Below are 22,708 nucleotides of genomic sequence, written 5' to 3'. Positions count from 1 at the left end.
CCGCCCTGAGTACCTCAAGTCTCTGGATGTTGTGGGGCTGTCTTGGCTGACACGCCTGTGCAACATCGCGTGGCAGTCGGGGACAGTGCCTCTGGGATGGCAGACCGGGGTGGTGGTCCCTCTTTATAAGAAGGGGGACCGGAGGGTGTGTTCCAACTATAGGGGGATCACACTTCTCAGCCTCCCCGGGAAAGTCTATGCCAGGGTTCTGGAGAGGAGAATACGGCCGATAGTAGAACCTCGGATTCAGGAGGAACAGTGTGGTTTTCGTCCAGGCCGTGGAACACTGGACCAGCTCTATACCCTCTACAGGGTGATGGAGGGTTCATGGGAGTTTGCCCAACCAGTCCACATGTGTTTTGTGGATTTGGAGAAGGCATTCGACTGTGTCCCTCGCGGCATCCTGTGGAGAGTGCTTCGGGAATATGGGGTCCTGGGTCCTTTGCTAAGGGCTGTCAGGTCCCTGTACGACCGAAGCAGGAGCTTGGTCCGCATTGCCGGCAGTAAGTCAGACTTGTTCCCTGTGCATGTTGGACTCCGGCAGGGCTGCCCTTTGTCACCGGTTCTGTTCGTAATTTTTATGGACAGAATTTCTTGGCGCAGCCAGGGGCCGGAGGGTGTCAGGTTTGGGGACCACACGATTTCGTCTCTGCTCTTTGCGGATGATGTTGTCGTGTTGGCCCCTTCAAGCCAGGACCTTCAGCATGCACTTGGACGGTTTGCAGCCGAGTGTGAAGCGGTGGGGATGAAAATCAGTACCTCCAAATCCGAGGCCATGGTCCTCAGTCGGAAAAGGGTGGCTTGCCCACTTCAGGTTGGTGGAGAGTGCCTGCCTCAAGTGGAGGAGTTTAAGTATCTAGGGGTCCTGTTCACGAGTGAGGGAAGGATGGAACGGGAGATTGACAGACGGATCGGTGCAGCTTCTGCAGTAATGCGGTTGATGTATCGTTCTGTCGTGGTGAAGAAATAGCTGAGCCGCAAGGCGAAGCTCTCGATTTACCGGTCAATCTACGTTCCTACTCTCACCTATGGTCATGAGCTTTGGGTCATGACCGAAAGGACAAGATCCCGGATACAGGCGGCCGAAATGAGCTTTCTCCGCAGGGTGGCTGGGCGATCCCTTAGAGATAGGGTGAGAAGCTCGGTCACCCGGGAGGAGCTCAGAGTAGAGCCGCTGCTCCTCCACATCGAGAGGGGTCAGCTGAGGTGGCTTGGGCATCTGTTTCGGATGCCTCCGGAACGCCTTCCTGGGAAGGTGTTCCGGTCCCGTCCCACCGGGAAGAGACCCCGGGGAAGACCTAGGACACGCTGGAGGGACTATGTCTCCCGGCTGGCCTGGGAACGCCTCGGTGTCCCCCCGGAAGAGCTGGAGGAAGTGTCTGGGGAGAGGGAAGTCTGGGCATCCCTGCTTAGACTGCTGCCCCCGCGACCTGGCCCCGGATAAGCGGAAGATGATGCAATGCAAATTTTATTTCCAAATGATTGAAGGAGCAGTGTCAGTTTAGGGCGATTTAGAATAATGAATTCGATTTTATTTCTAGATTTTATTTTATTTCATGCTCCCCTGAATCGTATTCCAATATCAATAAAAAATGTCTTACCTCTTCTCAAGGTTTGCAACAAAGCCTTGAGGAGATTCAAAAGGAGAAAGGGTTTTGAAATTGGATCCAGATCTCTTTGGAGATTTGTTGTGATTGACGAATCCAAGTTCTCGCAAAAGAGAAAGGTATAGAATTATAACTTTGACATGGCAACCCAGTTTCTGGGCTTTTGAACTAATAGAAAGTGATAACATACCTGTAATTGAAATATGTCTATACGTGTTCCTCAGTACTCGCCTGGACATACACTGTAATACTGGAGATTTTTTTAAGTCAACTAAATTAACTGTTAGCTTAAATGACAAACCACTGTCTGATTTTAAACATGTATCTTCATTGGATCTTTCATACATAAAAAATATTGCACATTGTGAGGCTCAAATAACATTGTCTTGCATGTCCTTTTATTTTAGTACAATCGTGGAAGGATTGGTCCAACGTGGAGAAGAGAGGGATGGGTGTTTGGGATGCTGGAGGTCAAACACAACAGACGACGCCCAATCCTTAAAATGGTGAAGGACCGTTCTCAGGAAACCTTGATCCCTATCATCAGAAGACATGTGCGAAGAGGTTCCACCATTTTGAGTGACTGTTGGAGAGCATATGTCAGGTCTCTGAATAGGCTGGGCTACAATCACCAAACAGTAAATCACACCAACAACTTTGTGGATCCTCAAAGTGGATACCACACACAACACATTGAAAGAGCATGGCAGACAATAAAGGGGGCAGGTCTGGAGACTAAGGGGTAATCGGAGCAAAAAGTTTTTAAAAAAACATCTACATTTCATTGAGTGGATGTACTGGTTGAGTAAGGAAAATAAGAATGGAGTACTCTGTCAACTCCTAAAAGACATCTAATCAATGTATCCGCTCTGAGAAATCTGACAATCTCAGTTATATGCATCTTTAAAACCCATCTGTGATTAAATAAGAAAATAGTTATTCTTTATAAATTCATAATTTTAAAATGGCTATAGACTGTTTGTTGTATTGTTGAGTATGATTAAAAGTTGACTAGGGTTCGCATTGGTATTTTCCTTAGGAGCAAAAAAAGGACATTTGGTACATTTTGGAGGGGCCACATGTTTGGAGGGGCCAGTGCAAGTGAATGTCTATATATATATACACACACACACACACACACACACACACACACACACACACACACACACACACACACATATATACATATATATATATATATATATATATATATATATATATATACACACACACACATATACACACATGTACATATATATATATATATATATATATATACACACACACATACACGCATGTACATATACACACATGTACATATATACACACACACACACACATATACACACATGTACACATACGTACACATATGTACATACGTACATACACACACACTGGTCAATTAGGAGTGGAGCTAACATAAATTGTGCAATGCTGTTGTAAGTCTACTTTTGTTTTTAGTAGAGAACTAATTTACATTTCCACTGATCTGAACTACAAGCACTGTTTGTCTTCTAAAGTTTTAGTTACAATAACCTAGACTAATTACAATTATATAAAATCAGATTAATTATTTAAGTTTGTGGTTTTGCAATATGAACAAAGAATTAAAAAAAAAAAATCTGGATTATATTGATTTCCTTTTATTCACTTTACATTAAATCCCTTATTCCTTTGTAATAACATTGTAATTCCAATGTAAATACATACTAATTTACATTTTATTGAGCGTAATGTCTAACAAGATTGATTTCATTTTAATTACATTTAATGTGATCTAACCCTTTATTCCCTTGCAGATCACAACTTATTCCCTATGGTCGCTGTAACATAGTAACTAAATCGCACTTAATGTGTAAATGGATCTTGTTTCACTTTACATTAATTCACTTGTTCCTTTTTTATAACATTGTAATTATAATGTAGGTACATAGTAATTGACATAGGATTGAGTGTTGTTATGTGTAACTGCATTGATATACATTTTTAATTACAATTAGTTAATCTAACCCATTTTTCACTCCCAGATCACGACGTATTCCCTGTGGTTGCTGTAACATAGTAACTGCATAGTACTTGATGTTTAAATCGGTCTTGTTTCACTTTACTTTAATTCACTTGTTCCTTTGTAATACCATTGTAATTACAATGCAATTGCATAGTAACTGACATTTGATTAAGTTTTGCGTTGTGTAACAACAGAAATTATTTTGTAGTACACTTAATATTTCTTACTCTGACATGGAGAAAAATATTAACACTTTCAGAATGAAATATACTACATTTGGTGTTTGCCTGTGACATTGCATAGTTATTTCTAATGATATTATTATTCTATATTGTACTGTACTTTCAAAGGGATTGTAATAAAAACAAATTAAACAAGTGTTGTTCCCTAAAACATGAACACCAAATCTTTTTTGAAACATTTGACTTACAGTGCAGCTATGATGAAAGGGATCATTAAATGTCTTTCATTTCACACTTTGTGTAGGTACATTATAGTTACATTAATATCAACTGCAAAGACACTGCTCAACAATCAAATAAGATAGTTGAAGATAATGATAGGGTTTGCCCTGTTGTGTCCTAGACTAACATTGGTGATAATAACTTATGTAGTTACATGTAACAAGGTTAATGTAGTTACATGTAACAAGGTTAAACTTCAAAATGCATTGTGTCACATTGAAATTACAAAAGTGTAATTACAGCCCATGTTAGTTATTCATGTAACTACACACCTTGTAATTACAGATAAATAAATCATTAGTAATTACACGTGTGGAACAATCATGTTTGTAATTACATCACTCTGTTCCAATTGTGTAATAACTGATACCGATAAACCCTTATTACATAGTAATTACATGTTATTTATATAGTATTTAATAGTATCTACTATGTTATAAATGCATTAATTAAAATATTATTACATCTAATGAATGTAGACTTAATGTAAAGTGTTACCACTTTTTCTACCCATGATATTATTTAAGGTACTCCAGAGCATTTTTCCATGTTTTATTCCATCCTAGATTCATAATACAGTATCTTCTTTCTATTCGAGTTGGTGACATAATTCCTCAATTTACAATATGTTTGCCAATCATATAAGGATCCAGACTTACTTGCCACTTCTTTCGCATTTTCTCTTTGACCCATATATCCTTTTAATTCCTCATCAACCCAAGGAGCCCCAGCAGCTCTAACAGTCAGCCTCCTAACAGGTGCATGCTTATCCATAACTGGGGCCAACAATTTCATGAATACATAAAGTGCAGTATCCTGGTCTTTCTATTGAATTACATCAGACCAACAGATATTTCCAACATCTTTCACTTCAGTCGAATTGGTGTCCTTATGTATTTTTTTGTGGGGTGTTGTTGTGAAATAGGTCTTAAATTCAATTTGAAGTGGCATTAAAAACGTCTTATGTCATACATTTTTACTTGCTGAAACCTGCAGATACCGTCGGTAGACAAACTGGTAGGGATCCAGTGTTGAGGTGGGCAAAGACCAGTCTTACGAAACACTTCATGATCGTAGGTGTGAGTGCAACAGGTCAGAAGTCGTTCAGGCTAGATGCAGTCGACTGCTTTGGGGCTGGCACAATGGTTGCGGTCTTGAAGCATGTGTGGACAACGGTCTGGCCCAGTGACAGGTTAAGAATGTCAGTGAAGACTTTGGCCAGCTGCCCAACACATGTTCTGAGCACAAGCCCGAGGATGCCATCAGGATCAGCCAACTTGCGTGCATTCTCCCGCTCAGTGCAGACAACACATCTGTAATGGATAGTCTGAAGGGGAGCTTTAATGGCTGGATCTTCGTCCTTTTTTAATTGAGCATAGCAACTGTTTAACTCGCCGGTAATGGAAACGTTGGTGGCTGTGGGAGTAGGATTCTTTGGCCGGCAGTCTGCGATGGCTTGGATGCCCTGCCACAAGCATCAGGGTTCGGAGTTGAAGTGCTTCTCAATACATAGTTTGTGGTCGTGTTTAGCCCCTTTTCAGGTTGGCCCTGGATTAGCTGTAAGCCTCCTCATCGCTGGATCTGAAAACAGTGTTGCATGCCTTTATCAGACCTCTCTGTTCATTGACAGACCTCTCTATTCATCCAAGGCTTCTGGTTGGGGAATAAGTTTGAATATGCTTGGGTCCAGAGAAAGTGGTGGCGTTTCTGGATCTTGTATCTATATCTGGTTTCTTCTTTGCATGGTAGAGTTTTAACATATATTTGTGGATGCAGCTACATACTGTGTTCACAGGCAATCATTTTCGACATTTGATATATTGTTTTTGTACAATTGTTGTTTGAATATGGGGTTTAAACGATGTACATTACTGTATTCTGTTTTTTTTTACATTTTATACAGCGTCCCAACATTTTTAGAAGCGGGATTGTACAATCTGCTTGAGCAACATGTTAATTATGCATACAGTACCTTCAGTCCACCCTTCTACAGGGTCTAAAATGTGGTGAGGGCTGGTTAGCCAAAGACGAATAGGATTCCAGCTTTGATACCAGGACTAACTTAAGACATGCGCAACCGAGCATTTGCCCACATCATATATACATAAATATTATGTATTATTACAAAGTATGGACTTAGTGTTAAGCTACAGCACTTTTCAACCCACAAAAGCTACCTTCCAGTGGTTATTTATCCAGTCTCAGTGCCCTCCAGAGCCAAGGAATTTCTGAAATTAATTTGTTGCTTTTTTTCACACACATTCAGCTGCGTTTGAGATCATAAAGATTGGAGGAGCCTTTCATACGTGGAAGCGAGCTCACATACTGTATTAATGACCGAGGTTCTTGCTGGTGTCCAGTTTCCTGTGTTGGCCCTCCACTATGTTTTCCTCTTGCTGCACACCACTTGCATCCAATTTTGTAGTGGCATGTTGTAAAGGGAACATGAGAAGTTTGGATGAGAAGCAAATGTGCAGGGAGTGTTGCGTCTTGTTTCCTTTGCCTTCTCGGGAGGATCTGAGGCTTTCGAACCGCTTAGGAGTTCTCACCTCATCATTACAAATAGCAATGGGCTTTGATAAAGCTACTTGTAGCTGGTTTGAAAATAACTAAGGCCTATAATACATCTGTGTGTACTCACAGAAGGTGAGAAATCTTTATCTTTTCATAAAAATAAATGTTTATCAAGGAACAATATTATTTTCCTTTTACATAAATTATATTGGTCTGGTTGTTGACGATTGTAATTGGTGATATATGCTATTGCTCTTATGGTTGATCAGGCTCTTTTTGGGCTAAGGTCTGCATTTGATGTTTTGAAAAGAGACATTTTATTTCCACTTCATTATAGTTCCAGAGATTCATAGTCTATGCCAAGGTGCATTGAAGGTGTTCTGGGAGCTTGTGGTGTTTTGTCTGTATATAACAATAGCCAAACTATATTTTATTTAAATTGTATCCAATTCACCATATGTATTTAATGTGTTCCTACAGGTCAAAAACAGCGTGGTGGGCTGCTCACTAAATGCGAGAAACAACTATGTCATTGAGGAGAGGAGGGCGGTACCTAAGTTGGACATTGTGGCGGAGTCCTCAGACTCTGATGTCCAGAGGAGGAATTACATCTTGGAGACATACTACCTCAATGTAACTGAGGAGACTCTATTTTATGCTGAGAACAAAAACTCACAAAAAAGTCACACAGCCCTGAGACCTGAGGGCCAGTGTTTAGGACCAATTCAAACTCATGATCAGGATGAGGTTAAAGGTCACGTGGTCTCTGGTCAGAACTTTGAAGGAGAAGAGGACTATTCAAGACTGCAGTTACATACTGCTGACGATGACGCCCTCCAACTTGTACGGGAGATATTTTTTAGCTGATGATGAATCATGGAATTATGAGGCACTTTCCTTACCAATCTGAGAAGTTGTCTTACCGTAATTTTTATTTTATTATTAAACTTGTCCCTCTTGCCCAATTAAATTTTTTATGGGGAGCATTGCTTGTAACTGCTTCAGGTAAAGACATTGATGCTTGCGTAAATATGTCAAAAAAGCATGGACACATTTATTTATGGTGTTCATTTAAATGAAATAGGTTTCGTCACACATTTACAACAGGGTAAATCGATAATGAGCAAGTTCGATGAAGACGTTGATGCTTGGGTAAATATCTCAAAAGGACTGACACGTTTTAGTGGTGTCCGAATACGTTAAGATAAAATAGGTGGTTAGGGTCCCCACACCTGCAGACAGGTGGTAGATTAACTGATGCACTGATGACGTACCACCGCACTCAAACTGAGCTCTAGTCCGCTGTCGTCTTTAGAATATGTCTACTGCATCATTTCACCTCTCTTAAGTATAACAGTTGGCGCTGTGGAGTCTATGAATGTATTTTATGAATGTATTTTTTTCATAGTCAAAGTAGCCCATCCATCATCGCCAGCACATCCAGAGAGATGTGTTCGATTTATTTATTCTGTTTAGTGTGAACATTTTACAACGCTCTACAATGTTCTCCTGAAATCCTTAGACCATTATTTTTCTAATTGCCCTGTAGTTGTATGCGCTCTGGGAATGAAAACAATTTCAGGAATGCAGAGTGTGTTGAAACGAATAAAGTTGTCCAAAAAATCTGAAGGCTAGTTAACAATGTCGGGAGTCACTAAAAATGTTCTCCAGTGATCCATAGACCATTATTTTTCAGATTGTTCTCTAGTTGTATGACTAGAACATTGTTTAATGTTGTAAATGTTTTAAGCAATTGGCATATGGTGTTCATGAAAACGTCTGTGTGGCGAGACCTGTTTTATCTCAGTCAGCATGACTTAACACTGTAAATAAACTAGTCCGTGTTTTTTTTAGATAATTACGCAAGCAGGCCTTGGGCTTCAAGGCCTCCGTACATTCTTGTGCTACCAGGGGAATAACCTATGTGTAAATGTAAAAATCTGCTGCTGTATTTTTTTGTGCGATCTGTGAAAATGTTGACTGTTTTGTGTAATTTATCATTGTATCTCAACTGTATTTGTATACATGTATATGCAGGACCCAGCTATAAAAGAGACCTTGGTCTCCGTCTGGGTTCCTTGTTGAAATAACGTTATAATAATAATAATACATCTGTCCAAAGATTCTTATTTAGGAAAATCAATTGGTTTTGGCTAACTTACCTTGTCTTTCCAGGCATCGTTCTTGAAGATATCAGGGCATACAAAAACATTAAACAAGAGTTCCAAAAACACTCGAATAAGTCCTTTTGCAAGATGCAAAGCTGTCATTAACTTGATGCTGGTCTGTAGATGTTGTAGAAGTAAAATGTTCTCATTCAAAATATATTGGTGCAATTTTGTTTACATCTGTGCAAAAACATGCCCTCATTGAATTTTATGCCAACAACACATTTCAAATAAGCTGGGACCTGGCAACAAAAGACTGGAAAATGTATGTAGTGCAAAAAAAACCTGATGGAACATCTCAATTAATTAGTTTAATTGGCAATAGGTCAGTAACATGATTGGGTAGAAAAGGAGCATCCCAGTCTTTCAGAAGTAAAGAGAGGGAGATGTGTTCACCACTCAGAAAGACTGCACAGGCAAATACTGCAACAATTAAAAAAAAAAAAATTTCAACGTACAATTGCATTTAAGATGGACTGAGGCGAAGTGGAAAACCATCGTCCTCCAGGCTAAAATGGTAGGAGACCTATCCGGCTTGCTATCAGTGCACAGTTCCACAGCCAACATCAGTGACAGTGTGGGGGTGCATTAGTGCACATGGCTTGGGTGACTTGCCCGTGAGGCACCATTAACGCTGAACAATATATACAGATTTTGGCGCAACATACACCGATCAGCCATAACATTATGACCACCTGCCTAATATTGTGTAGGTCCCACTTTTACCACCAAAACAGCCCTAACCCATCGAGGCATGGATTCTACTAGACCTCTGAAGGTGTGCCGTGGTATCTGGCACAACAGGTCATTCAAGTCCTTTAAGTTGCGAGGTGGGGCCTTCATATATTGGACTTATTTGTCTAGCACATCCTACAGATGCTCAGTTGGATTGAAATCTGGGAAATTTGGAGGTCAAGTCACACCTTGAACTCGTTTGTGTTCCTCAAACCATTCCTGAACCATTTTTGCATTGTGGCCGGGCACATTATCCTGCTGAAAGAGGCCAATGCCATTAGGGAATACCGTTGCCATGAAAGAGTGCACATGGTCAGCAGCAATGCTTAGGTGGTACATGTCATATGTGGTACAAGTAATATCAATATGAATGATAGGACCCAAGGTTTCCCAGCAGAACATTGCCCATAGCATCACACTGCTTCTGCTTGGCTGCCTCCTTCCCATAGTGCGTCTTGGTGCCATGTGTTCTCCAGGTAAGCGACGCACACGCGCCCAGCCATCCACATGATGTGGTCCAGTTCTGATGCTCAAGTGCCCATTGTAGGGCATCTTTCAGGCAGTGGACAGGGGTCACCCTGATTGGTCTGCGGCTACGCAGACCCATATGAAACAAACTGTGATGCACTATGTGTTCTGACACCTTTAACTTTGAGCTACAGTATCAGTCTTCACTCCCCCCGGGTATCAATGAGCCTTTGTTGCCCATGGCACTGTCGCTGGTTCACTGCTTTTCCTTCCTTGGACCCCTTTTGATATGTACTGAGCACTGTAACCAAAAGGGCTGTAGTTTTGGAGATGTTCCGACCCAGTCATTTAGCCATCACAATTTGGCTCATATCAAAGTCGCTCAGATCCTTATGCTTGCCCATTTTTCCTGCTTCTATCACAGCTTTGAGGACAGAATGTGCACTTGCTGCCTAATATATCCTACCCACTGACAGGTGCCATGATAACAAGATTATCATTGTTATTGACTTCACCTGTCAGTGGTCATATTGTTATGGCTGATCGGTGTATGCTGCCATCCAGACAATGCTTTTTTTCAAGGCAGGCCTTGCTTATTTCAGCAGGACAATGCCAAACCACATTCTGCACATATTACCACAGCATGGCTCTGTAGTAAAAGAGTCTGGGTGCCCATATTGTTCAACTCAAGTCTTGACAAGATTTTACTACTCTAATGGTTTGGTTGCTTTTTCCTTGTCTTGCAACTTCAGCATTGTTAGGATCCATTATTCCAAAGCACATGGACATGCCATTAGGCCCTATTAATTGATACTGCAATTCTGATTAGTGTGTTAAAATATTTGAGGCTAAGTGTTTGTACATGGAGAAAGGTGTGGTCTTTGAGTTTAGGTTGTGATGACTTATTAATTATATTGAGAGCATGTGTTTGCTGAATGAATATATAGCGGGTCCGTGTACGTGAGTATAATTCTTTGTCCCCTCCAAACGTGTTTGTTTATCCGTTAATTCGTTTTTTACAAAAACTGAAAAACTGATGTTGACTTGATATTTCGATTTTTCTCAAGTGGGTGGAGCGAAATGTGAAATGTATGTCATTGGCCAAATGTATAGTCAGCACTACTTGTTCTTTCAAAGTAGCAATTTCCCCCTTATTTTGATTAAAATATTATCTATCAATTAAATTTTATTCAAGTTTACAAACTTGCCAATTACTGTTTATTGACTTATCAAGAAAGGGGTGTTACTTTAACCAGAATTGTTGAGGAGTTCACCCTTCTAACTTAATCTACTATTTAATAATTGATTTACTGATATCTGCAAAAATGCTGTAATGTTTTTCCATTTATATTAGTAATATTATAAGATGGCCTGTGGGTGTAGTGGTGCTGCTGTAAATGGTTAGCTAACTGATAGGGCTTATCGATTCAACACCTTGAACTTCTTTCACAAATATTTTGTATCAAAATATTTTTTTCCAACTCACCTACACACCACACCACACATTTAAAGGGGTCAAGTGGAAAAAAAACTATGCACACTACATAAAAAATATAATAGCTGTCAAGTTCCATGGGTCGGGTAAATGGACAGCAATCTACAAGTCATTCCACAAATCTTCAATTGGATTTAGGTTGGGGCTCTCACTGGACTACTCAAGGATATTTATCTTTTTATTCCTTAGAGTCCCAGTGGTCACCAATCCTGTTCCTGGAGAGCTCTCTTCATGTAAGTTTCACTCCATATGGCCTTAGAGTGGTCGCACAACTAACCAGCACACACAAACACTTTGTGTACTTTTCTGTTTCCTTTGGGAAGTTCTGGGAAACAATGCTTGTGTCTTAGAAATGGTTTTCAAATACATCTCTCATCTTCATCCGCTTATCCATATTGGGTCGCGGGGGCAGCAGCTCCAGCAGGAGACCCCAAACTTCCCTTTTCAAATACATTGCACAAAATAATTAAGGTAACATGTAATCATCACAGTATAACACCAACTCAATTAAACATCAGGGATATCAATCTGTCCAGTTAGGAAGCATAAGCGATTGTGAATCAGTGTCATCTGTTTTAGTGCAAAAGAAAGTGACAACAGGTGCAAGACGACCCCAAAAAAGGGATTGGTTTTGCAGGTGGTGGCCACAGACAATTGCTCTCTCCTTATCCTTCCTGACTAATTATTCTCTAGTTTTGTTAGTGTCCTTGTCATTACTGGTCACATGAGGTGGTACCTACAGCCCATTCAAGTTGCACAGGCAGTCCAGGTCTTCCAGGATGGCACATCATACGTGCTGTTGCAAGAAGGTTTGCTGTGTCTCACAGTACAGTGTCAAGAGCATGGAAGCGATACTAGGAGATGGGCCGTTACATGAGGAGAGATGGACAGAGCCTTATAGAGGCATCAACCCAGCAGCAGGACCAGTATCTGCTCCTTTGTCTCCAGATACTAGAACAGGAGGAGCATTGCCAGAGCCCTACAAAATGACCTTCAGCAGGCTACTGGTGTGCATGTTTCTGACCAAACTGTCAGAAACTGACTCTATGAGGGAGGCATGAGGGCCCTACGTCCTCTAGTGGAACCTGTACTCACAGCCCAGCACCGTGCAGCTCGATTGGCATTTGCCAGAGAACACCAGAACTGGCAGGTCTGTCATTGGCACCCCGTTCTCTTCACAGAAGAAGCTTATTTAAAGCATGGGACAGACCTGAAAGAGTCGGGAGACGCCGTGGTGAACGTTATGCTGCCTGCAACATCATCCAACATGACCGGTTTGGAGATGGGTCAGTGATGGTCTGGGGAGGCATATCCTTGGATATGGTACCTTGACTGCTGTTAGGTACCGGGATTTTATCCTCAGACCCATCGTCAGACACTGGTGCAGTGGGCCCTGGGTTCCTCCTGGTGCAGAGCAATGCCTGGCCTCAGGTGGCCAGTGTGTAGGCAGTTCCTGGATGATGAAGGCATTGATGCCATTGACTAGCCTTCACGCTCCCCAGACCTGAATCCAATTGAGAACCTCTGGGACGTTATTTATCGGTGCTTCTGCCGCCGCCAAGTAGGGCCACAGACTGTCCAGGAGCTCACTGATACCGTGATCCAGGTCTGGACCCCCCTAGGTCATAATCTGGCTTCTTATCAGGAGCATGCCCAGACATTGTTGGGAGTGCATACAGGACCATGGGGACCATACACATTATGAGTTGCCATGAGGAAATTCCCACAAGCTGGAACAAGCTGTGATTTCAATAGATTTTTGGTGTGTTTTTGAATCCAGACCTCAATCGGTTGGTGATGTTGGTTTCCATTGAAGGCCATCTTTATGTAGAGCAACAATTCTTTTTTTCAGATCCTTAGAGAGTTCTTTGCCATGAGGTGCCATGTTGAAATTCCAGTGACCAGTATGAGGGAGTGTGAGAGCGATAACACCAAATTAAACACACCAGCTCCCTATTCACACCTGAGAGCTTGTAACACTAACGAGTCACATGACACCAGGGAGGGAAAATGGCTAATTGGGCCCATTTTGGACATTTTCACTTAGGGGTGTATTCACTTTTGTTGCCAGCGGTTAAGACATTAATGGCTGTGTGTTGTGTTATTTTGAGGGGACAGCAAATTTACACTGTTATACAAGCTGTACACTCACCACTTTACATTGTAGCTAAGTGTAATTTCTTTAGTGTTGTCACATGAAAAGATATAATCAAATATTAACAAAAATGTGAGGGGTGTACTCACTTTTGTGAGATACTGTACCATGATTTTCAGCCAATCAGCATTCAGGATTCAAAGCCACCGGTTAATAATCTTACACAAAGAAATATAAATTGAGAAATATTGCCATATTTTGGCATTAATAAATTAATTATAATTACTAAAAGATAAATTAATACATAGTAGATAAATAGTATGAAGTTGGGAGGGTGAAGTCCTGAGGTAGTATTTTTTTTGTCCAATCAGAAATGCCTGAACTCTCTATAGCAATGCAGTATAAAACAATAATAACACAATATCATTACATATAACAAGAGAATGAAATGGCAAAATCCTTCTCAGGAATCACATACTAGCATTCACATAAGGCAAATGGTAAGGGAGAAAGCTAACAGTAGGTACCTTTCTCCATTTCTTTTTCTCAATAAATTGCTACATATTATAGTAATGCCAGAAATATTCTCAAACTAAACCGCTCACATATCCATGCAAGGGAATGTTGCAGCCAGCTGAGAACTTATTACTGTAACTTTCGGTTTACATTTGGTTACCATGGAAACACTTCGTCATGACTCGTGAACGTAAACACTTGTTCTCCTGAGTCTCCAAAATAAAATACAGTTAGATCAATAATTTATTAGATTTTTTATTTTTAAGTTTTGCTGGAATATTAACTGAAATCTAACAATCTTTCATACAAATATGTAATTGACCCGAGTCGAATGAAACATGATGGCCACGAACCTCGGATTGGTGTGATATGTGAAATACTGACTCTATCCGAATTTATATTACAAAAAATATATATAGTTATTACTATTACCTTTTATCATTATCACAATCATATAATTAACATTTGCTACGCTTTGCTTTTGGTTCTAGACGTATTTGGGCTTTCATCTCTCTTTTCTACATGTCCTGTTGGAGCTCCTACTGAACTTAGAACATTGATTCAATTCGCAGTTTTTCAAGTGTCAAGTAGCCTATTAACAATGATTTAAAAGGAGATACGCAATCAAATACGTTTGGCTTTGCTTGGTGGTTTGGAGTGTTGTGAAAGAATTGGGAAAATATTATGTTTATCGTCAAAGTATTTATTTAAAGCATTACATGGGCAACCATGATTAATAGGCTACAAACTTATGTTGTTTTGGTTGTATGCCTTCATTAAGTTAGCTTGCTGTTGCTTTCTTGCTGTAGCTAGCATATACCATTTATCGAACTATTCATCTGTTCATTTGCAAGTTTGTAAAACCCTGAAATTAATGTAACTTAGTAGGGTGTGCTGCTATTTTGAAAGGCAAGACAGTGCTAGCCTTGATTTTGGCCAATGACAGACATTCCACGTTTAGCTCCACCCACGTGAAAAAAATCGAAATATCAAATCGTTTTATGGTTTACGTGTAAAAAACAAGATAATAAAATAAGTCAAAATCCGTATTTCTTTTTTTGTAAAAAATAATAACGAAATAACAGATTATCAAGCGTGTTTCCTTTGTCTGCTTGTTTCGTTTTGACGGGATAAAGAATTATACTCACATATATTCAAACATGTGGAAACAGGTGAATAGTTTTTACAGTTATGGGAATGGTGTGTGCTTTTTTGGGAATGACGTAAGGGAATGGGTTTTTGTGCTACGTGACCTATCTGGATAACAAGTAATTAGTTATTTATGATATTTAGCACCGTATTACGTCATTTGCATTATAATAATGATGTAAAAATGTTGTTCTGTCGACATACTTTGGATATTATAATAAGTAAATATAAACTGCGCTACTAGTCCTATGCTGTCATCTAGTGGCCGTTTGGTGTAATTATAACCTTGAAATATGGGAAGTACGAGTGTTCAATTAAAATTGTCCCATATCAATTTTAATGAAACAACAAGTTTAAAATAAAACACACATTTATGAAAAGTCTGTGACCTATAGGTACATGGGTTTAATTTCAACAAAGTTATTAACTTGCGATTTTTTTTTTCTTCAAAATAACTGCCTTGGTAGTTCTAGTGTACAAACAACGCAGTTATTCCATTATGACATGGTATTGCTGCAAGAAGCAGACCCATTACCTTTGGCACTATGTGCTTTACTTTGTCTGGGATAAAAAGTAGCAAAATAATCAGACTTACAGCTTTTGTGCCTTTGTTTATATCAAGCCAGACAAAACAGTCTCAAAAGCAAACCTGGCCCACCAGCTTTGACTTTAGAGATCCGAATACTACTACTTCACCTCACTTTGAAGTTACACATAGCTTGCAAAAGTGAATTTCTCAAGTATGCTCAAACATAACTTTTTTTAACTATTTATTTTAGCAACATGCCTGAATTGCCTTTAATTGTCCATCATCCAAATTCAACCACATTTTAAATCCCGGGAGAAAAACAAAACACTCAACATTAAGAAAATAGGCTATATAAATGCCGGCATTGAATCGACTTGGTCACCCTCAACTTTAAAAACTTTTAAGCTTTTGGGCTGCTTATACAGCTCTGGATAAAATTAAGACACCACTGCACCTTTTTCTTTCTTTTCCAAAAAGGTTGAAAAGGAAAGTTTTGAACAGAAGTGTTCAGTTTGCAGTGGTCTCTTAATTTTAACCCTTCTGTTCCTTTCTGTGGTTGTGGAAAATATGTTACTGTGTTTCAGAAGGTTGAAATTATTGGCCTGCATCAAGCAAATAAAACAACTAAGGAGATTGCTGAAATCACAGGAATTGGGTTAAGAACTGTCAAATGCATTAAAACCTGGAAGTGGTGAACCTTCAACTTTGAACTGTCAAGATTGGATTCTAGAGCAATGGAGAAAGGTAATGTGGTCTAGTGATTCCAGATTTACCCTATTCCAGATTCATGAGCATGTCAGGGTAAGAAGGCAGACGCATGAAGAAAGAAACCCATTATGAATAGTGCCTATTCTATAAGCCTCTGAAGACAGTATTGTGATCTGGGGTTGCTTCAATTGGTTAGGTATAAACTCAGCAACTTTATGTGGCAATAAAATGAAATCAGTTGAGTACCTGAATGTACTGAATGACCAAGTTATACCATCAATAAAAAATGTATTCCCGATGCCACAGGTATATTCCAGGACAACAATGACCAGAACTCACAATGACCAGAACTTCAGTGAGCATTAGGAATCATTTTAACACATGAATTGGCCACCACAGAATCCTGACCTTAGCTCCATTGTAAGTCTTTGCACGCCGTAATCACAGCTAAAGGAGGGCTAAAGAAACAGTGTGCAACTTTTTTGGGGACCAGTCAGTGTATTTCTTAAGTCCACTCATGAAAGAAATGTGAATAGTACACACCCAATCTGGTCAACTGACATAAAAAATCCAATAAGTGCTAACAGCTACGTGTTTAACATGATCCTATCAAGTTGCCATGTTGACTCTGGACTGCTTCCCCCGGCCATAGGCCAATGCTTCTAGCGCCACCTACCGGCCAAATATTAGATTTTCAAAAGCGCATAGCTTTTGCCCCAATTGTGGTATAGACATTAAACTGTTATAATATTATGTAGAATTGGGGTCGGGAACCTTTTTGGCTGGGAGAGCCATGAAAGTCAAACATTTTAAAATGTATTTCCTTGAGAGACATATAATATTTATTAACACTGAAAACAACTTAATGCGTGCAGTTTTTAAGTAAGACCAAAATGTTAAAAGTGTAACACGTCTCTGAATATTTAAAGTGCTATATATAATACATTTATTTATTCTTCTTAATAACGTTGTTATACTGTAGCTAACCAATTATACATTAAATACCATTACCATTAATGCGACTTCTGGTGCCGTATGGATTTGCTAATGGCCTGGTAGTCTAATTATTGCCGATTTCAATATTCATATGGAAAAGTCCAATGATCCCCTTCAAAAAGCCTTTGAAGCCATAATTGACTCAATGGGTTTTATCCAACAGGTCCAACACATTGCCACAATCACACCTTAGATTTAGTCCTGTCACGAGAAATAGATATTGTAGATCTAAAAATGTTCCCCCCAAATCCTGGATTATAGTATCACATAGTGAGTTATAGTAGAGTTTCAAAAGCCATACTATCAATTCTCGGACTACAAATAAATTCCTTGGTATTCTTACAAGTTCGCTCATTAACGACAGAGTAAATAAATCTGTAATTGCATTTTTTGATACCATATCGCTTGACACATTCACTAAATTTGTAATGAGTTCTAAACCCACAAACTGTCAGCTTGACCCGATTCCAACAAAATTACTTAAGGAGCTATTTCCTGTGCTAGGTCAGCCAATGTTGAACATAATAAATTGCTCCCTTTCCTCCGGATGTGTACCAAACTCACAAAAAATAGCGGAAATTAAGCCTCTTCTAAAATAATCTAATCTGGATCCCGACATATTAAACAATTATAGGCCAATATCGAACCTACTGATCCTCTCAAAAATCAAATGTGTTTCCCAACATTTGAATGCCTTCCTGAAGACAAATATAATTTATGAAATGCTCCGGTCCGGTTTCAGATCCCATCATAGTACTGAGACTGCACTCGTGAAGGTAACAAATGACCTTCTAATGGCCTCAGACAAAGGTTCCGCATCCGTCCTGTTGCTTCTTGATCTTAGTGCTGCTTTTGACACTATTGATCACTCCCTTCTCTTAGAGAGACTGGAAACCCATATTGGGCTACGTGGACATGTTCTAGCCTGCTTTAAATTTTATTTATCTGAAAGATATCAGTTTGTTAGTGTGGATGGCATATCCTCTGACAAGTCAAAGGTATGCTTTGGTGTTCCTCAAGGCTCTGTTCTGGGCCCATTATTGTTCTCACTATATATGCTGCCTCTGGGCGATGTAATCCGAAATCACAATGTATATTTTTACTGTTATGCTGATGACACACTTATATATTTCATGGAGAAGCCCCAAAATTAGCTACTTTGGAATCATGCGTTTCAGATATTAGGAGGTGGATGACAGAGAACTTCTTGCTCTTAAACTCAAAGAAAAACAGAAATGCTTTAGGACCCAAGAAACAAAGAGCGTTGTTAGCAGATCTCACTGTGAACTTGACGGCTGCATGGTCATATCCCAAAAAGGATAACCTCTGCGTTATCCTTGACACTGACCTCTCCTTTGATGAACATATAAAATATGTCTCAAGAGTTCCTTTGATGAACATATAAAATATGGCTAAAGAGTTGCTTATTTTCATCTTCGAAACATTGTTCTATCAAAAACTGATGCAGAAAAACAAATCAGTGCTTTAGTTACTTCTAAACTAGATTACTGCAATGCTCTTCTTTACGGTTATCCAGACAAATCAATAAATAAACTTAGTGGTGCACATGGCTGCTAGAATCCTTACTAGAACAAAAAAATGTGAACACATTACTCCTGTGCTAGCGTCCTTACACTGGCTGCATGTTAGGTTTAGGGCTGATTTTAAGGTTTTACTGTTAACCTATAAATCAATACATGGACTTGCTCCTACTTTCCATGCTGAAATGATCCAGCCAATGCATTTTCTTAATTTTCCCAGTCTCCTCCCGTTTTAAACTTTAGGAGGAGATGAGGTCCTGGTCCACACCTGCGGAGTACCTGGTTTGGGGCGTGCCCTTTGCTGCCCCTGTCCTTGTCCATCTGGTCATACTTCTGACCTAGTCTAAATCCCCTTTCTTAGGGAGTTTTTCCTAGCCACTGAAATTCAACACTACTGTTGTTTGCTCCTTGGGGTTTAAGGCCAGGTGTTTCTGTAAAAGAACTTTGTGACAACTGCTGTTGTAAAAAGGGCTTTATAAATATATTTGATTGATTGGTGAGGTTAAGCTTCATGCAGGCGTTGAGGCTTCCGTCCGTTAAACGTGATCGTAGGTGGTCTTTATGCTGTTCAGATGTGAGAACGATTGCTCACGTGCATATGTAGAGCCAAACATGGTCAATACGGCAATACTCACACGCTGCATTGTGTGGTATGTGACAGGAAGTGCGTTCCAAGTTTTGAGAATCAGCTGGTCTTCGGGTTGAAATTCTTTAATTTCTTGTGTTTACTCGCCAGTTCAGCTCGCTGTCACGCAAGTCTTACCAACTCGTCATTCAGTGACTTTAACTTACTCACCCACATGTCTGATGTCTTCAGGTCAGCAACTTCTTCCTTAAAGTCTCTGATGGACATCAGGGATACATCTCATGTCGGCTTTGTCCATTGCACACTCGTGTATTGTCCTGTATTTTCTCATGTCCTTTTTCATTACTTTTACTCTGTGGGTGGATGGCTTGTGGCTTCTGTCTCTCTCTCTCTGCCTGTATTGTCTCGTGTTATTTTTCTCTGATTAAAACTTCACCTTATGAGCCTTGGCCTCAGCAAATCTTGCTATCAGTGACTCGATATGTATTGTCTTCCTTATTTTATGGTCAATAGAGAGAATGAGTTTTGATGAGTTTTAGAGATGAAAAGCTTCTTTCACCTGAAGCCACTGTCACAGGGAGTGTTAGAATGAGTCTAAGTGCAATGCTTAAATTGGGGTACACATCAAGTATATTTTGCTTATATATGTAATCAAGCAGGTCATATGGTGAGGATATAGCTGTGGGAAAAGCCCTAACTGTACCCTTTACCTCCAGGACCAGATCATCTGCATCAATGTCATGCATTTTCAACTCTAACTTCTGGCAGCACTCATCCAGCTTTCCTTCCTGTTCACTGCTCTTCATCTCATCAATCGAGTACAGAAACCCATATAGCTTATAGAAGCTTTCCATAGAAGCTTTCCACCTCTCCTTTATTGTGACAACAGCTGTATCTACAAGAACCAGGAAAAAGTCCCTTTTAAAACGCTCCTCTGCAGTGGGCTCAGTTTGCTCTCTTCCCTCATACTCGAACTGTCTAGCTGCTCTTCGCTGACGTACCTCTGGCCATGTCATCTCCACCTTAAGCTTCTCTGCAATTTCCCTGGCATCAGTTTTGGCAGAGATAAGCCCCTTCTCTCTATATTCCTTCAGGACTTCAGTCACACCTCTGGTTTCTCTTCCCATTCTCTTTCCATTCCTTGGTTCAAACAATTTGTCTGAATGACCACGAAAAGCAATATTCCTTTCTGCCAAATGGCTGACAATTGCAATTAACCTGCGTAGAACCTCCTTCCAGTGGTTTACTTCAAGAAACATTGACTCCTGATTGATTTTGTCTCTATTTGTATAGGTGTTGAACCGCTCCAATAAATTGTGCCATCTACCCATGTTCATTTTGTGTTCATTTGACCTTTCATGTTGCTTTAACATGAATGACAGATTTTTCCAGTTCCAATGACCTTCTCCACTTACGGGCTCATTTTCCCTGTTTTCAAAAAGGCGGCTACGGGAGGTGTGTCACACATGCTGACAGCACTTGCGCTAGCTGTCGCATTATTCGATACAGGTGAAGAGAAAAATAACATTACCTTCTGGAGTTTGAGTTTGGAAACAACTTTTTTACTCTCCTATTTTTTCTTTCTCTTTTGTGCTCCACTCAGGTGATTGCGTTTCATTTTGTTGACTTTCGCATTCACTCTTCTACTTTCTCTGAAACGTTAACCTACTGATTTGACGTGCAGTGGCGGTGCTGCGATGGAATAGTCCACAATAGTATGGAGTAGGAGGGGAAGCCTGCGTTGACACAGAATAAATGCTCTGTTGTTGATACTTTTGGGGGAGGTTATGATCTATATCGATTTATATTTTTTATATGTTATAGTTATTATTGATCATATAATATTTTTGTGGAGTCTTTTAAGGGGCCCCTTCCAGCTGGGGCCCCAGGCGGTTGCCTAATATGCCTAATGGGTATGTCCGCCCTTGCATTGCATATTAGAAACACCACAGACCCTGCTCTCTCCACAAAGGCAAATTCCTCTCTCCATTCGGCCTGAAATGTACGGTACTCCTCTTCTTTTTTTCTTTTCGCCATCTCCTTTGTCATAAGGGTTTGATGCACATAAACTAGCTAGCTGACTATCTGATTAAGAGGAGGGACATTTATTTCTTGACCCTACAACGACCCGTGTCGTAGGCTACCGCATTATCCAATGAAAATAGAGTTTTGGTGTCGACAGATTAAAATACATAAGAATGTTTTATATTTTGAACGTTATTTTTAACACTGTAATTTGTGTAAAATGTTTTACTTTAAAACGTCAGTAGAATTATTAATTAAGAAATGTTAGCTAAAATGTGTATGCAAGCCAGATGCAGTCATCGAAAGAGCCACATCTGACTTGCAAGCCATAGGTTCCCGACCCCTGATGTAGAAACAGGTGCTGTACAACTTTGCAAAAGGCCGTTTTCATTTCTGCCTGACTACATTTTCCACTTTTTTTAATTTTCTGAAAAACCTTTGAGAAGTAGTCCTAGGCCGTTCGTCCAATTTCCAAAAACGTCACAAATAGCATCTGTAGATAATAATATTATTATTCTTCCACTCTTTTTCAATTTCATCTACTTCTGCTGGCTAACTTTTTTTGTAACTTTGCATGCTGATAGAGGGCAATCCCAAACTAACGCACAGTAATTTTGGTGTTCATATGCCCGTGCGTCTGGTGCCACCATCGGGTCAAAATTGCAATTTTGAAATGCTCATAACTCGGGCTCTGATTGCCCTAGAGACATACATCTGGTATCAAGATGTATTGGCAAGTGCTGAACAACTTTCTATCGCCGCCATATTGGATTTTTCGCCATTTGGAATTTTCAGAAAATTCTTAGACATTTTTCACAGGCCACAAATTTTCTGCAATCTTCCTGAAAAATGGCAGAGATGATCTTCAGACTAATCCTAAAAAAAGTTACTTGATGGATTTTTGATGTGCAGGACTGTTTGTCCGTTACAGCCAATCCAATATGGCGATGAGGCTGTCAAACAGTACATGAGGGTGTATTTCAGCAATTGTGATATCCATGGTTGGAATGAGGATTAGAGGGGGCATGCAATGTTTGGCACCAATCAGCCATGTGCTATACCAGAAAGTCACTTTGAAGGCTCATACCAGCTGAATGCAAACAG

General features: G+C 39.9%; 1 protein-coding gene across 3 annotated transcripts in view; it reads left to right on the top strand.

The window, feature by feature from the left end:
* LOC105030231 overlaps positions 1–8,916 on the top strand; it is a 47,408-nt gene extending 38,492 nt beyond the window's left edge. For 2 of the 3 annotated variants that reach the window (XM_029115078.2, XM_029115076.2), the window contains 2 exons: positions 1,613–1,726; positions 2,015–2,758. In XM_029115078.2, the coding sequence (XP_028970911.1) occupies positions 1,613–1,726; positions 2,015–2,353 (453 nt within the window). In that variant the 3' untranslated portion in view covers positions 2,354–2,758. Of the gene's footprint in view, positions 1–1,612; positions 1,727–2,014; positions 2,759–7,073 lie in introns of those variants that run through there. The other variant, XM_013131923.3, reaches the window with a different exon arrangement.
* The last annotated feature ends 13,792 nt before the right edge of the window (positions 8,917–22,708 follow it).

Source organism: Esox lucius, chromosome 19 (assembly GCF_011004845.1).
Source record: "Esox lucius isolate fEsoLuc1 chromosome 19, fEsoLuc1.pri, whole genome shotgun sequence".
NCBI classification, from domain to species: Eukaryota; Metazoa; Chordata; class Actinopteri; order Esociformes; family Esocidae; genus Esox; species Esox lucius.
This window is presented reverse-complemented; position numbering and strand designations above follow the sequence as displayed.